The sequence below is a fragment of the Colobus angolensis genome, unplaced genomic scaffold, assembly GCF_000951035.1.
Source record: "Colobus angolensis palliatus isolate OR3802 unplaced genomic scaffold, Cang.pa_1.0 Scaffold3, whole genome shotgun sequence".
In the NCBI taxonomy this organism is placed as follows: Eukaryota; Metazoa; Chordata; class Mammalia; order Primates; family Cercopithecidae; genus Colobus; species Colobus angolensis.
In genome coordinates this window covers 18,918,653-18,934,551 of record NW_012116265.1, presented here as the reverse complement: position 1 = coordinate 18,934,551, position 15,899 = coordinate 18,918,653, and the positions used below count along the sequence as shown (strand labels likewise).

At 41.7% G+C, this 15,899-nt stretch overlaps 1 protein-coding gene across 2 annotated transcripts in view; it reads right to left on the bottom strand.

The window, feature by feature from the left end:
• MLH3 (mutL homolog 3) overlaps positions 1 to 15,899 on the bottom strand; it is a 40,999-nt gene that overhangs the window by 2,738 nt on the left and 22,362 nt on the right. Inside the window, exons 7-11 of one of the 2 annotated variants that reach the window (XM_011949546.1) lie at positions 14,164 to 14,235; positions 12,483 to 12,594; positions 10,982 to 11,141; positions 3,477 to 3,500; positions 3,296 to 3,374 (exon numbers count right to left, since the gene is read on the bottom strand). In XM_011949546.1, the coding sequence (XP_011804936.1) occupies positions 3,296 to 3,374; positions 3,477 to 3,500; positions 10,982 to 11,141; positions 12,483 to 12,594; positions 14,164 to 14,235 (447 nt within the window). The remainder of the gene's footprint in view (positions 1 to 3,295; positions 3,375 to 3,476; positions 3,501 to 10,981; positions 11,142 to 12,482; positions 12,595 to 14,163; positions 14,236 to 15,899) is intronic. The other variant, XM_011949547.1, reaches the window with a different exon arrangement.

The window sequence follows — 15,899 nt, the reverse complement described above, 5'->3', positions numbered from 1 at the left end:
CGAGATCATGCCACTGCACTCCAGCCTGGGCAACAGAATGAGACTCCATTCTCAAAAAAAATAATAATAAAAAAGAAAGAAAGAAAGAAAGAAATTGGTGCTTATGACCATGGATGAAACTAAGGCTTCAGGACTGACCTGTCTCTCAGCTTTTTCTTATGGAGTATTTGTCTTTCTAATCTCTGTAGGAGGCATTCCTTAACTTGTTAGGGTCTTACTTTCAGAGTTTTTCTCCAAGAGGCAAGAGCAGTATTTTTGCCTACTCTTTATGGGTTTGTGAAGTTGGGGTTATCTTTTTCCATGGATCATCCAATAGCAATCTCTGATTGTTTCCTTACAATGTTCATTTTATTTGCTTCTTTTTTTCTAATTTCCATAATAATCTTCCTAAACTCTCATATTGTTATAACTTGCCTTTATGCATAATTTACCCAGTCAACAAACATTTATTAAGTATATACTTTGTATTGGGAGCTTTGTCAGGCAGTTAATGAGACAGATAATTTCCATCCTCATGGCGCTTATGGTCTAATAGGGGAGACAAACACGAAGCAGATACTTACACAATAATTTAAATGATAAATATAGGTGCTATAAAATACAGGATATGAATATATAATAGGAAGACCAAACCCAGTTGAGGAGCTTAAGGAAGGCTTTCCTGGCAAAGTAGTATTCAGGCTGAGACTTTAGGTTAAGAAAGACATGGCTAATTGAAGGAGGAGAGAAAAGTATTTCAGGCAGAGGAAAAGGCCAGTGCAGAGGCCCTGAAACTGACAGATGTTTAGCGCACAGGAAGTAGAAGACCAAAAAAGCAGGCCAGGATGTAAAGAACAAGGTAGACAGTGATATGACATGACACTGGAGAGGCAGGCAGGGGCCAAATCATGAAGACCCTTGTGGGCCACAGTAAAAAAATCACATTTCTATCCCAAGAGCAATGGGTCGTCACTGACACATTTTAGTTAGAAGAACAACACGCTCAGAGGGATGTTTCAAAAAGATTCCTCTGGGTGCCGAGAGAAGAGTGGCTTGAAAGGGAGCCAGAGTGAATATGAGGAACTAAGTAAGAGAACTCAACAGTGGCAGAAATGAGGGAGGGGCCAGACAGACTGAATCAGATGGACTGAAGATACATTTTGAAGGTGGCAATGATGACATTTGGTGATGGAGGAGTATGAATCTGTTCTCATCCTGCTATGAAGAAATGCCCAAGACTGGGTCATTTATAAAGGAAAGACCATTTAAATGACTCAGAGTTCTGCATGGCTGGGGAGGCCTCAGAAAACTTACAATTATGGCGGAAGGCGAAGGAGAAGCAGGCACCTTCCTCACAGGGTCTCACCCAGCTCCCTATTTTCTATATTGTATCATATTACCCTGCTCAAGGACCCTCAATGGTGTTCGCTTTGGCAGCACATATAATAAAATTGGAGTAATACAGGATTAGCATGGTCCCTGCACAAGGATGACATGCAAATTCACGAAATATTCCATCTTTAGTATTATTATTATTATTATTATTTTGAGATGGAGTCTCACTCTGTCACCCAGGCTGGAGTGCAGTGGCACGATCTTGGCTTACTGCAACCTCCGTCTCCTGGTTTCAAGTGATTCTCCTCCTCAGCCTCCTGAGTAGCTGGGATTACAGGTGCCCGCCACCATGCCCAGCTAATTTTTGTGTTTTTAGTAGAGATGGGGTTTCGCCATGTTGGCCAGGCTGGTCTCCAACTCCTGACCTCAGGTGATCCATCTGCTTCAGTCTCCCAAAGTGCTGGGATTACAGGCGTGAGCCACCGCACCTGGGTGCATTCCATCTTTTTACAAAAACCCTAGAAGAAAACCTCAGAAATACCATTCTGGACATAGGCCTTGGCAAAGATTTCCTGATAAAGACTCTAGAAGCAACTGCAACAAAACGAAAATTGACAAGTGAGACTTAATTAAAGAGCTTCTCCACAGCAAAAGAAACTATCAACAGAATAAACGGACAACTTACAGAATGGGAGAAAATATTTGCAAACTGCATCCAACAGAGGTCTAATATCCAGAATCTATAAGGAACTTAAATAAATTAACAAGCAAAAATTTAAAAAATGGGCAAAGGACATGAACACACACTTCTCAAAAGAAGACATACACATAGCCAACAAGCATATGAAAAATGTTCAACGTCACTATCCTAAGTGAATTAGAAAACCAAATACTGCATGTTCTTACTTATAAGTGGGAACTAAACATTGAATACACGTAGAATCAAAGAAGGGATAACAGACACCTGGGCCTACTTGAGGGTGGAGGGTGGGAGGTGGGTGAGGATCGGAGAACTACCTATTGGGTACTATGCTCATTACCTAGGTGACAAAATAATCTGTACACCAAACCCCTGTGACATGCAATTCACCCATGTTACAAAGTGCACATGTACCCCCTGAAGCTAAAATAAAAGTTGGAAAGAAAAGAAAAGAACCCTTGCTAATTCGAATGCCTTCTGTAGCAAATCCAAAGGTTTTGCTGTGACCTTCTAGGTTTCTGTTCTCTTACCTGCCTAGTTTCTTGATACTCTTTGCTGCTTCTCACATAGCTAATTTGTTTTTTTTTTTTTTTTTTTTTTTTTTTTTTTTTTTTTTTTTTTTTTTTTTTTTTTTTGAGACGGAGTCTGGCTGTGTCGCCCAGGCTGGAGTGCAGTGGCGCGATCTCCGCTCACTGCAAGCTCCGCCTCCCGGGTTTACGCCATTCTCCTGCCTCAGCCTCCCGAGTAGCTGGGACTACAGGCGCCCGCCACCTCGCCCGGCTAGTTTTCTGTGTGTGTTTTTAGTAGAGACGGGGTTTCACCGTGTTACCCAGGATGGTCTCGATCTCCTGACCTCGTGATCCGCCCGTCTCGGCCTCCCAAAGTGCTGGGATTACAGGCTTGAGCCACCGCGCCCGGCCCGCTAATTTGTTTCTGTTCTGCTTCTCTGCACAGGCTGTTTACTCTCCCTGTAGTGAACTCCCCCTTCCATGCTATGAACCCATGTCCCCCAGCTCATTCAAAATTCAACTCAAAATGCATCTCCTCTAGGAGTTATTCCTCTACTCATATAGGTCAGGCAGCACTATAGTCAAATTTGTGTGTTGGGATTTTGTTTTTGTAAAAGTGATTTTTTAAAATGTACATTCAGTTTCTTGATCTAAATTGTATTCTCCAAGAGTTAAGTAGTAAATGTGCCCTCTGCCTCTTTTGTAATCCCGGCAGCCCTGCCAGGGCTCTGCATGCAGAGGCGTTTGATCACTGCTATATTGAAGGGCTTACCATGGCAGGCTTGGGATGCCAACACCTTCTGGACAGTCAGTGGCAATGTCCCTTGGATGCCTCCTGTGGTCTGGAGTAGCTAATGCATAAACACATTATTAACAGGAAAAGGAAATGGAACGACAAAGCCTTTTATGTGTGATGCTTCTGTGTGAAACCCCAAAATAAAGGAAAAGCTTACCTCCACTTGTTCTCGGATAAATTCCTACAAAGCAAAACGAAAATAGGCTTTAATCTACCATTATGTTTTACTTGCCCTTTGATAGTTTACAAAATATCTCAATTTTCTTCTTTAAATCATGCCTCCTGAAGGAAAGAGTTCCAGCAATACAGCATTTGGGGATAAACTTATTTGTTGTAAGGCACTTTGAATGTGAAAAAACCAAGCAACTGAACAGAACTCTTATTGAACACAGAATATACTTAGCTACTGAGACTTCCTCCAGAGATAGCTTCTCAACCAATGAGGTTATGTAGCTGGTGAGAGTAGTCTTGATGATTCAACCAGTTCAAAACATTAGGAAGGCTTCTCACTAAAAGGCTGTCTGTTTGTGTGTGTAATCTTAGCCGGAACAAGTGTAATATTACACACAAACTGAGAATAAATACACAACAACCATCAACACGACCACTGCTCAGTATAACACTTGCTTAAATATCATAAACATAAGTAAACAGTCACTTCAGTTCCCACGGGCTTTCTGGGGACAATTCCCTTCAGGTCAGAAAGTTTATTTTCTGAGGCCCTTTGTTGAGAAATTTCTCCCCCCTTGTATGTCTCTGTCCCTGGGGTAACCTTTTCAATAGTTACATCCCTGTGGATATTAATATTTACAAAAGAACTTTAAAGAAATTTAAAGCAGACACTGTTTCATGCTACCAATTTGTTTAACCTCTGGAGGTAAAAAGAAAAAAAACCTGTTGCACATTTAATGATTTCTTTATAAGAAAATCATTTCCTTACTCCTGGAAAAGGCTATGTGTAAATCTGCCTCCTAAGATTACAACATGGTACATTTTCTTTTAAAACCAGACTCAGGAAATTCTCTTCCCTCCTTCATCTGTACTCTAGTCTGCCATGCCTGTAAGTGAGCACAGTTACCAAGAACTACGTAGTAGATACTATACTACATATAATTTAACAATCACATGTTTTCCCAAACGAACCTAAACAGAAAGACGGTCTCATAAGACTCAATCCACTAACAAAGCTTACTGTGGATGGAGAGCAACCCTAACTGCTCTGCTGTTCTCTCTGGCGTTTGTGTATCTGGGATGGTAAAACATCTGTTTGTAAGCCTAGTGAAGGGGTGATGGGTCTCATCTCAGTCCATTTTATATTCCAATGGTCTGTTTAATGCTGAATAATTTAATATTTTTATTTTATTTTTATTTATTTATTTAGTTAGTTATTTTGAGATGGAGTTTCGCTCTTGTTGCCCAGGCTGGAGTGCAATGGCACAATCTTGGCTTACTGCAAACTCCGCCTTCTGGGTTCAACCTCCACTTTCTGGGTTCAAGTGATTTTCCTGCCTCAGCCTCCTGAGTAGCTGGGATTACAGGCATGCACCACCACGCCTGGCTAATTTTGTATTTTTAGTAGAGACAGGGTTTCTCCATGTTGGTCAGGATGGTCTCAAAACTCCCAACCTCAGATAATTTGCCTGCCTCAGCCTCCCAAAGTGCTGGGATTACAGTTGTGAGCCACTGCGCCCGGCCTTATTTATTTATTTTTTTAAATTTTTTGAGACAGAGTCTCATTGTTGCCCAGGCTGGAGTGCAATGGCGCGATCTCGGCTCACTGCAGCCTCCACCTCCTCATCAGGCTAGAAGATAGAGCTTTATAGAAGGATGTATTAATGATCTTTCAACTGCTAGGATTCAAGTAGCTACCTCCTCAAAACACCAAAACTATTCCAGCTTCTTCCAGAATCACACAAAAATCTCTCCTGATCTGCCTGACATAGCATCATCAAGATTTTCTGAAACCAGAGGTTTGTTTCCATTTGAAGTAAACTCCTTAACAGCAGTCTTTGAAGTTCCTTTAGGAAAAGTTTTTCTTATAATTTTCTGGTTACATATTTAGGGATTGAATTACAATAAAAGACTCTAACAGATCCTATCTTTTGGATTTAGGACAATTTGGAGCAGGGGTCTTAGAGAAAGTATGTCTGTGGAGAGGAAAGAGCTTTGCTGGAAGCAGAGCAAAGTCTGTCTGATCCAGAGGCGATTCTGGAAAGTGCAAAGCCAAGACGATCCAAGAGCTCTTCCTCTTGAATGTTTCACCCTTGGCCTGCAAATGTGCTTAGGTCTTTTTTGTCTTAAAGCAAACAAACACCCTTCCTCAGCCTTGAATCCCACCCCACACTTCCCAACCACCTCTAACCTTTAGCTCTCACTCCATCTCTCTTTTTCTGTGTGTAGCCAAAGTTCTTGAAAGAGTAGTCTACTTAGCTCCACTTCCTCCTGCTTCATACACTCCTGACTCACTGCACTCTTATCTTCTGCCCTACCTCATCCCCAGGAAATGATTCCACAAGACAACTAATGTCCACATGACAGCCAAGTCCAACGTTTCAGGCTCTACTTCATAGCCATTATTGGCCATTCCCTCCTTGCTTAAAACTTTCCTTAGTTTTGGCAATATTACTTTTTCCTGGTTTTCCTCCTCCCTCTCTAACCAAGTATTTTCAGCCATCCTTAGAATTTCCTCTTTTCAGCAGAGCTTTCCAGACCTTTGCCAAAGCATATGCACCCTGGATGCTGACGTTCCACAGGCTCCACCCTTTTCTCTCTTCCTTTTCACTGTCCATATTCTCCCTGGACAACCTTGGCAAGGCCCTTCTCCAGCTTCTGATACTATCAAAATATATATACTATTAACTCTCAGATAGATATTATGTACAGCCCAGATTTCTTTTCCAAGCACCAGATCTTTTAAGTCTGCCTATCCGCTGGGCATTCCACCTGAAGCGACATTCACTGTGTCTAAACCCAGCTTCACCATGAAACTCCTAGGCAGGTCTGTTCCTCCTCATCTGTGTCCCTTCTCTGTCAATGGCACCACCGTCCTTCCAGCCACCCATGCTACAACCCTCAGAATCACTGTTGCTTTTGTTTTCTCCTTTATTCTTTCACATTCGATTGCTCACCAGGTCCTCTTGCTTCTGCCTCCCAAATTCTGTCTCAAATATGTCACTCCTCTCTACTCCCTCTGCTACTGACTCAGTCTAATCCTCATCTTCTCTTACCTGCATGACTGCAATAACCCCTCAGCTGCTCTCTCTGACTCAAATCTTCCCACATCAATCTATCCCCCAATTTATCTACTACATCTATCTTCTAATTTTAGATATTACTATTTTAGATATTAGTACAGCACTTCAGACTTCTAGACGATGTGGATGTGGATTTGCCTGTGCTCCAAATAAAGAGAGCCAGGGATAAAGGAGTAGGAACACTAATGAAAAAAGCAGGACACCAAGGGAGGACGAGTGAGATTTGGGGGAAAAAACCCCACAACTTCTGGAAATAAAAAATATAGTCATTGAAATTAAAAATTTAGTCACTGAAATAAAAAACTCAGTGGATAAGCTAAACACATAATTAAACACAAGATGAAGAGATCCTTTAGTTCACTGGAACATAAGAGGAGATTTTGCAGAATGTATCACAGAGAGAGAAAGCAATGGGAAATAAGGAAGAGATTTGAAGAGGCATGGAGAGTAGAAAGATAAGGCCCAGTAGATATCTGACAAAATTTCCAAGACAGAGAATGGGAAATAAAGGTTTGAGGTGATAATGACTGCATACTTTCCAAGTTGAAGAAGCACAGCGAATCTCCAGAAGGAAATGAAAATAAATCCATACAAAGATATTTCATAGGGAAATTGCAGAACACCAAAGACAAAGTGAACATTGCAAGAGCAACCAGAGGGAAAATCAGATTACCTACAGAGTAATAATTGGATTGACAAAGGACTTCAATGGCTAAAACAGAAAGTCAGGCTGGGTGTGGTGGCTCACACCTGTAATCCCAGCACTTTGGGAGGCCACGGCAGGCAGATCACCTGAGGTCAGGAGATAGAGACCAGCCTGGCCAACATGGTGAAACCCCATCTCTACTAAAGATACAAAAATTAGCCAGGCGTGGTGGTGGGCACCTGTAATCCCAGCTACTTGGGAGGCTGAGGCAGGAGAATCGGTTGAACCTGGGAGGTGGAGGTTGCAATGAGCTGAGATCACCCCACTGCACTTCAGCCTGGGCAACAGAGTGAGACTCTGTCTCAAAAAATAAAATAAAATAAATTAAAATAAATAAAATAGAAAGTCAAAAGTAGTGAAATATTTTCAAAATGTGGGGGGGATAACTGGCAATGTGAAATTCTGTTTTTAGCTAGATAATCATGCAAGTATGAAGGGAAAATAAAGAAACTTTAAAAGACAGCTTATCATTCATGGACTTTTTTTTTTCGAGACAGAGTTTCACTCTTGTCACCCAGGTTGGAGTGCAATGGCGTGATCCCAGCTCATTGCAACCTCTACCTCCCGTGTTCATGCGATTCTCCTGACTCAGCCTCCCAAGTAGCTGGAATTACAAGCACCCGCCACCACGCCCAGCTAAGTTTTGGGTTTTTGGTAGAGACAGCATTTCAGCACATTGGCCAGGCTGGTCTCGAACTTCTGACCTCAGGTGATCTGCCCGCCTCAGCCTCCCAAAGTGCTGGGTTACAGGCATGAGCTACCATGTCTGGTCCATGGACTCTCACTAAAATAACTTCTATTTATTTTTATATTTTTGTATTTTTTGTCTCAAGATCTATTTGTGGGTAAAAGATCTTTTAAGAGATTTACTTTAGTAAAAAAAAAAAAAAACAGAACATAAAAGAACACAGAATAAGTAGGATGCGAGAGGCAATGGTGAACAAAGACTCTGGTGAACACTTTGTTTAACCTAAATGAAGATTGACTATTAAATAAATGACCACCAGGGGATTAAAAACAAGGTGGAATTAAAGTACTAGACAGCAACATGGAAGACGGGAGGAGATGAACGGTTTATAAGATTTTGGTACAGTTAGAAGAGGATACAGAAATGAATTACTTTTAAACTGTGATAAGTATGCATGCTAAAAGTTAAGGCTAATCTCTAAAAGGATGTAAATGGAATATATAACTTCTAAACCAGTAGAGCAAAAAAAAAAAAAAAAAGAGAAATAAAGAAAACTATAATAGAAAACAGGAAAGGAGAGGAAAAAGACAATAAAGACAAAATAAATGATATTTGCTATAAAAGAAACATATAAGTAATCAAAGTAAAAAGTAATAGTCCTCTCTAATACCTCCAATGCCACATCCAGCAGTAGCTTTCCAAACCTTTACCAAAACATATATGTAAAGTAATCATATTTGGAAAGGAATCTAAAATGGACCTTACTCTCCTGCTTAAAATTCTTCACTGGTTGCCTATAGGATAAAATGCAAACTACTTAGTAGAATATGCTAAATTATTTCATGATTTGACCTTGACAACCCATCTAGCCAACTCCCATCCAGTCAAAGATCCAAGTAAAACTTCTGATTTCCCACCAGTTTTTTTTTTTTTTTTTTTTTTTGAGACGAGTCTCACTCTGTCACCCAGGCTGGAGTGCAGTGGAGCAATCTTCGATCACTGCAACCTCTGCCTCCTGGGTTCAAGCAATTCTCATGCCTCAGCCACCTGAGTAGCTGGGATTACAGGCACATACCACCATGCCTGGCTAATTTTTTGTATTTTTAGTAGAGACGGGGTCTCATCATGTTGGCCAGGCTGGTCTCGAACTCCTGACCTCAAATGATCTGCCCGCCTTGGCCTCCCAAAATGCTGGGAGCATTACAGGCATGAGCCACTGCACCTGGCCTGATTTCCCCAAATCTTAACTACCAATAGCCTACCGTTGACCAGAAGCATTATCAATAACATAAACAGTCGACTAACACGTATTTTGTGTGTTGTATATATTACACACTGTATTCTTACAATAAGGTAAGCTAGAGGAAAGAAAATGTTGGCCAGACATGGTGGCTCATGCCAGTAATCCCAGCACTTTGGGAGGCCAAGGCAGGTGGATCACTTGAGGTCAGGAGTTCAAGACCAACTTGGCCAACACGGTAAGACCCCATCTCTACTAAAAATACAAAAATTAGCTGGGGCGTGGTGGTGTGCACCTGTAATCTCGGCTACTTCGGAGGCTGAGGTAGGAGAATCACTTGAACCCGGGAGGTGGAGGTTGCAGTGAGCTGAGATTGTGCCACTGCACTCCAGCCTGGGCATCGCCAAAAAAAAAAAAAAAGTTAAGAAAATCGTAAGAATTTATTATTCATTAAGTGGAAATGAATCATCATAAAGGTCTTCACCCTCATCATTTTCACATTGAATAGGCTAAGGAGGGGGAAGAAGAGCAAGGAGGAAGAGACAGCAAGGTCTTGCTGTCTCATGAGTGGCAGAGGTGGAAGAAAATCTGCATATAAGTGTACCTGTGCAGTTCAGACCCAAGTTGTCCAAAGGTTAACTGTAGATCTTAATTTGAGCCATATCTATTATAGTTCCCTAAACATAGGATGTGCCTCAAGTCTCTGATATGTATTCCTCTGAATAGAATGCCCTTCTGCCCTCTTCTGTACACAGCAGTTTCTCACTATTCTTTTTTTCTTTTTTTTTTTTTTGACACAGAGTTTCACTCTTGTTGCCCAGGCTGGAGTACAATGGCCCAATCTTGGCTCACCGCAACCTCTGCCTCCCAGGTTCAAGTCATTCTCCTGCCTCAGCCCCTGAGTAGCTGGGATTATAGGCATGCACCACCACGCCCGGCTAATTTTCTATTTTTAGTAGAGATGGGGTTTCTCCATGTTTGTCAGGCTAGTCTTGAACTCCCAGCCTCAGGTGATCCACCCGCCATGGCCTCCCAAAGTGCTGGGATTACAGGCGTGAGCCATGGCGCCCGGCCTAGTTTCTCACTATTCTATAAGACTTTTCTGGCTGTGTGCAGTGGCTCATGCCTGTAACGCCAGGGGTTTGGGAAGCCAATGCAGGGGGATTGCTTGAGGCCAGAAGTTCAGGACCAGCCTGTGCAACATAGTGAGACCCCCATCTCTACAAAAAAAAAAAGAAAAAATTAGCCAGGCATGGTGGTGTGTGCCTTTAGTCCGAGTTACTTGGGAGGCTGAGGCAGGAAGATCGCTTGTGCCCAGGAGATCAGTGAGCCAAGATTGCACCACTGCACTCCAGCCTGGGCAACAGAGTGAGGCCTGGTCTTTTAAAAGTAAAAACTTTTCTTAAGAAAACAGCTTTTCTGTGACAGTTTCATTGACTCCACCTACCCAGGCACAGAAGTCATTCTATATTTCCATAACACTTCTGAAAAACTATCTTGGTGCATTCTAGACTCTTAGTTTTCATGACCGTTATCATATTGGGAAGAAAGCAAAACACATACCTGTACTAGCCAAAGTTCACTGACTATAATTATTTAAATGCCCTTCTTCCTTATTTTGACCTAATTCATCTCTGAATTTCTAGCTCCTGGCACACAGCAGGTAAATACCATGAATGCTTGTTGAAGAAAAGATGAATTCAGAGAACCTACAGACAAAATATGAGGTTACCATCACTCAGCAATTTCCTTAACATCTGCAGCTGTGTCTTACCTCCACGATACTCTTGGTCACAGTAGATCTTCCTCTCCGAAGTTCATTGGCTTCTCTTTCCACAAAACAGAGTGGTACTTTTCCCACAAGTACCAGAGAATCACTAGTGTCTGGAAATACAAGTTCAAGGCCCAGATCTTCCAGATTTTTGTGGTAACACCTAAAGAGATAACCTCAAATGTAAAAAAAAAAAAAAAAAAAGGGCTACTTCATTTGCACTTCAGTGCTGGTTCCAAATACTACTTGACAGTTTTTCAAAAGCTGCCACAGGGCTTAACAATTGTATTGTTTTTCTCACACTTATGTGTGTGTTTGGGATTTTTTATTATCAAATTTCCTTTCTGAATTATAGTAATCTTTACTGTTTTTCTCTTTTCTATTGAGAACCAATCTTTGTCTAAGTCTTGTTTCTAAGTGTGTTTTCTTCATTGAGGAACTGCTAACTTCTGGCTGCTGGCACTTAACGGAGTCTGGCACAAAGAAAAGGTCTGAGAGTGATTTGAATCAACATGAAAGCAGGGAGGTAATTAATAGCCCACGGAACTGAGAAGTCCTGACTAATGGGATCTAAGTAAATAGATCTGCCTCTACTATAAATTATGTCACAGGGAAAAAAGATTTACTGGCAGTATCATATTCCCAAACTTGAAACATATTGGGAGAAAATTCTCTTTTTCATTTTCAATAATTTGTGCTGCCTAGAAGAGGAAAGATGCCCTATCTTGTGACTCACTACATGATTTGCCCCTTCCTTACATCCCAGTGTTTTACTTTCTTCACATTATGATTACGGTAATGAAAACTAACAGTCTAGAATGCACCAAGGCAAAGAAGAATGGGACCAATTACTGCAGAAACTTTGCTTTCACAAAGCACGGCATAAACACAGACTGTTCCAAGAAATGAGAAGAGTGTTCTAAGCCAATTGCTGGAAAAAATTATCAGGGAAACTCTATCCTATACTCACCATCTTGGATACAGTGGAAAGAACAGGCTGGGTGCAGTGGCTCACGACTGTAATCCCAGCACTTCGGGAGGCCAAAGTGGGAGGAACGCTTGAGCCTAAGAGTTCAGACCAGCCTGGGCAACATGCCAAAAACTCATCTCTACCAAAAAATTACAAAAATTAGTCCAGCATGGTGGTGCTCACCTGTAGTTCCAGCTACTTGGGAGGCTGAAGTGGGAGGACTGCTTGAGCCTGGAAGGTGGAGGTTGCAGTGAGCAGAGATTACGCCACTGCACTCCAACCTGGACAACAGAGTGAGACCATGTCTCAAAAATTAAATATTTTAATGGATGATTGGATGCAGAAAAAAAATATATTTTAAAAAAGGAAACAGATGACCTGTGGAGTCAGATGACCTGCCTTTGAGTGCCTGAGACAAGTCTTATAACCTCTCTTGGTCTCATCTGAGAAATGGAACAATAGTTATGCTTATTCCTCACAGAATTATTGTGAGAATTGATACCATCAACATCACATTCTCATGGTGGTACTAACCATAAGAGCCTCCTTTGTTCCTCTGTCACTGTTATCTCTAGTGGAGGAATTAGAGTAGAAGACAGTAATTTTTTCCGACCAGAGCCTTGTGCCTGTTGCTTCTCATAGGAATCTGTTGGCAGAAAGATGAATGGGTTAAGAGTAGGAAGGGAAGTCTTCTAGATTCAGATAAAAATAAAGCACAGCCTTGAGATAATCATTCTAATCCATAGCAGAATGTTTAATATGCAGTTTTAGATTTTGGATTTCCATTTTTAAAGTCAAACTAATAAATATTCAGCCTATTAACAATTTTGGAAACATTTTTCAAACTAAGAAATGTAAGACTTGCATCTTACATTCAGATGAACAAGGCAATGTTCCTGTAGTTAATAAATGTGGTTTTGATGACAGAGGTGAATAATGTGGATTACCAGGGACATATGTGGGTTTACCACACAGTCTTATGGCTCTAGAAGGCTTCCCTTTCCTTGAGCAGGGTCTCCCAGTCTCTGGAGAGAATGAGTACTTTTCTCAAATGGTGGAGGGCCTGTAGAGGTAAGTTCTTCTAACACTGTTTTTACTATATCTTTCCCAACTCTTAGGCCGTCATTTTATAAGGAAAAGTGAAAACAGTAGTAATATCATTGTCATTCTAGTCCATGAAGCACTCCTTAGTTCCTTGCCTAATTCTTTGACATTACTCATTGGCCACAGGAGTAAAGACTTTCCTGGTATTTTACCACTTGGCGAACACACTGCCTCATGATGAGGAAAAGGGTAGCACAAAAAAAAAAAAAAGCGGGGCTTGGTGGCTCATGCCTATAATCCCAGCACTTTGGGAGGCTGAGGCGGGCGGATCACCTGAGGTTGGGAGTTCGAGATCAGCCCGACCAACATGGAGAAACCCCGTCTCTACTAAAAGCACAAAATTAGCCGGGCATGGTAGCTACTAGGGAGGCTGAGGGAGAAGAATCCCAGCTACTAGGGAGGCCGAGGGAGAAGAATCGCTTGAACCTGGGAGGTGGAGGTTGCGGTGAGCCGAGATCACACCATTACACTCCAGCTTGGGCAACAAGAGCGAAACTCCATCTCAAAAATAATAATAATAATAAAATAAAAATAAAAATAAAAAGCATATATTGCTTTGGAAAGACAGATTTAAAAACCAGTGATATTGGTTGTCTCTGGGGACAGAAACTAGGAGGGGTGGGGCACGGGTAGAAAGGAGACTTTATTACATTCCCTTTTGTGCCTTTCAGAATTGGGTCTATTTGATTAAACTGCATATTCAAAAGCAAACTAAATTTTAAAATCAAAACAGCATACTGGGCCTTCTGAGCTGCCAGTGGTCTCTGCCTGATGGAGTGTGGGAAGGCATGCCAAGATCACCGGGCATATGGAGGGGCAGATCTTTGTGCTGGATGTCAGAGTAAGCAGCCTATCCTCAAGTACCTCTGGGTTGTTCGTAACATCCGGCAAATATGCCTCTGACCACATAAATAAGACCCACATCTTTCAATTAGTGAACTACCACATTCTTTCAGTTATAACACAGGCAAACTGGAGGACTTTAGTGTAATTTTTTAACATACAGTACAAAGTGTGCTTTCTCACAACAGTCACAGTTAGAAAAGCTCTTTGAGGAATACTGATTCTGCTGGGAGTCTCAAATTTATTCTGGCTGCGAACAGATCCTTACCAATGATAAGCTGCTCCAGACGGATACGCTCATGGGCAGCATGCTGATCCACCAGCACGAGCAGGTTTCCACCTAGATGAGCAAGGATTGTGAACTTTCAGATTCTCAGAGCAAGATGACGCCCATCGTGTGTGAGGAGAGACAAGGTTTAATTCAAACTATCTAACAACAGCATAAGACAAAACATTCTGAATATTAACAATTGTACCTTTTATTTCCTAAAACATGAAATTATGGGGAAAATGATAGCAAACTTATCCCATAAGTTTGGATCCCAGCTCCAATTCTGAAAGGCACAAAAGGGAATATAATAAGGTCTCCTTTATACCTTTGCTCCCACCCCTTCTAGTTTCTCTCCCCAGAGATTACCAGTATTAGTAAGTTTTATCCTGTAAGTTTATTATTTTCCCCATAATTTCATTTTTTAGGAAACAAAAGGTAAACTAAGAAACTCTTTAGTTCACCAGTATCTCATTTAGAAAACAAAGTCAGGGATGGGTGCAGTGTCTCACACCTGTAATCCCAGCACATTTGGAGGCCAAGGCGGGCGGATCACGAGGTCAAGAGATCGAGACCATCCTGGCCAGTATGGTGAAACCCTGTCTCTACTAAAAATACAAAAATTAGCTGAGCATGGTGGCACATGCCTGTAGTCCCAGCTACTCAGGAGGCTGAGGCAGGAGAATCACTTGAACCCAGGAGGCATACGTTGCAGTGAGCCAAGATTGGGCCACTGCACTCCAGCCTGGCAACAGAGTGAAACTCCATCTTGAAAAAAAAAACAAAAAGTCAAAGTGGCGTTTCCTCAAGTTTGAAGCTTGAATGTATAATTCTTATGTTTAAATACTGATTTTGCCTTATTAATTCAACTTTAATATGATAAAGGATCACTAAACAACACATTGTTATAATCAGCTATCCTTGGTGTACAAGCTACTTGGAAACCCATAAAGAATGTACTTCCAGTGCACTTTAGATCACAAGCTGGTGAACGTTTTCTGAAGGGCCAGATCATAAATATTTTAGGTTTCTTGGGCCATACAATTTCTGTCATGACTACTCAACAATTCTTTTTGAGCCAAAGCAGCCACAGATAATATGTGAATATTGTAGCTGTGTTCCAAAAAACTTTATTTATGGACACTGAAATACTAATTTCATATAATTTTAATGTGTGAAGAAATAGTCTTCTTTTTTTTCCCCAACCATTAAAAAATGTAAAAACCATTCTCATCTCCCTGGCTGTACAGAAACAGGTGATGCCCGGATTCCCCTCGGGCCATGTTTGTCCTGCCTTAGACTTCGGCTGCTCAAACGTTCATGGGCACACATACCACCCGGGGATCTTATTAAAACGCAGATTCTAGCTGGGCCCTGTGGCTCACGCCTGTAATCCCAGCACTTTGGGAGGCCGGGGAGGGTAGATCACTTGAGGTCAGGAATTCAAGATCAGCTGACCAACATTGTGAAACCCTGTCTCTACTAAAAATACAAAAATTAGCAGGGCGTGGTGGTGCGTGCCTATACTCCCAGCTACTTGGGAGGCTGAGGCAGAAGAATTCCTTGAGCCCGGGAGAGGGGGACTGCGGTGAGCCGAGATTGCACCACTGCAATCCCACCTGGGCAACAGAGCAAGACTCCGTCTCAAAAAAAAAAAAAAAAAAAAGGAAAGAAAAAAAGAGAAATTTTGCCGGGCGCGGTGGCTCAAGCCTGTAATCCCAGCACTTTGGGAGGCC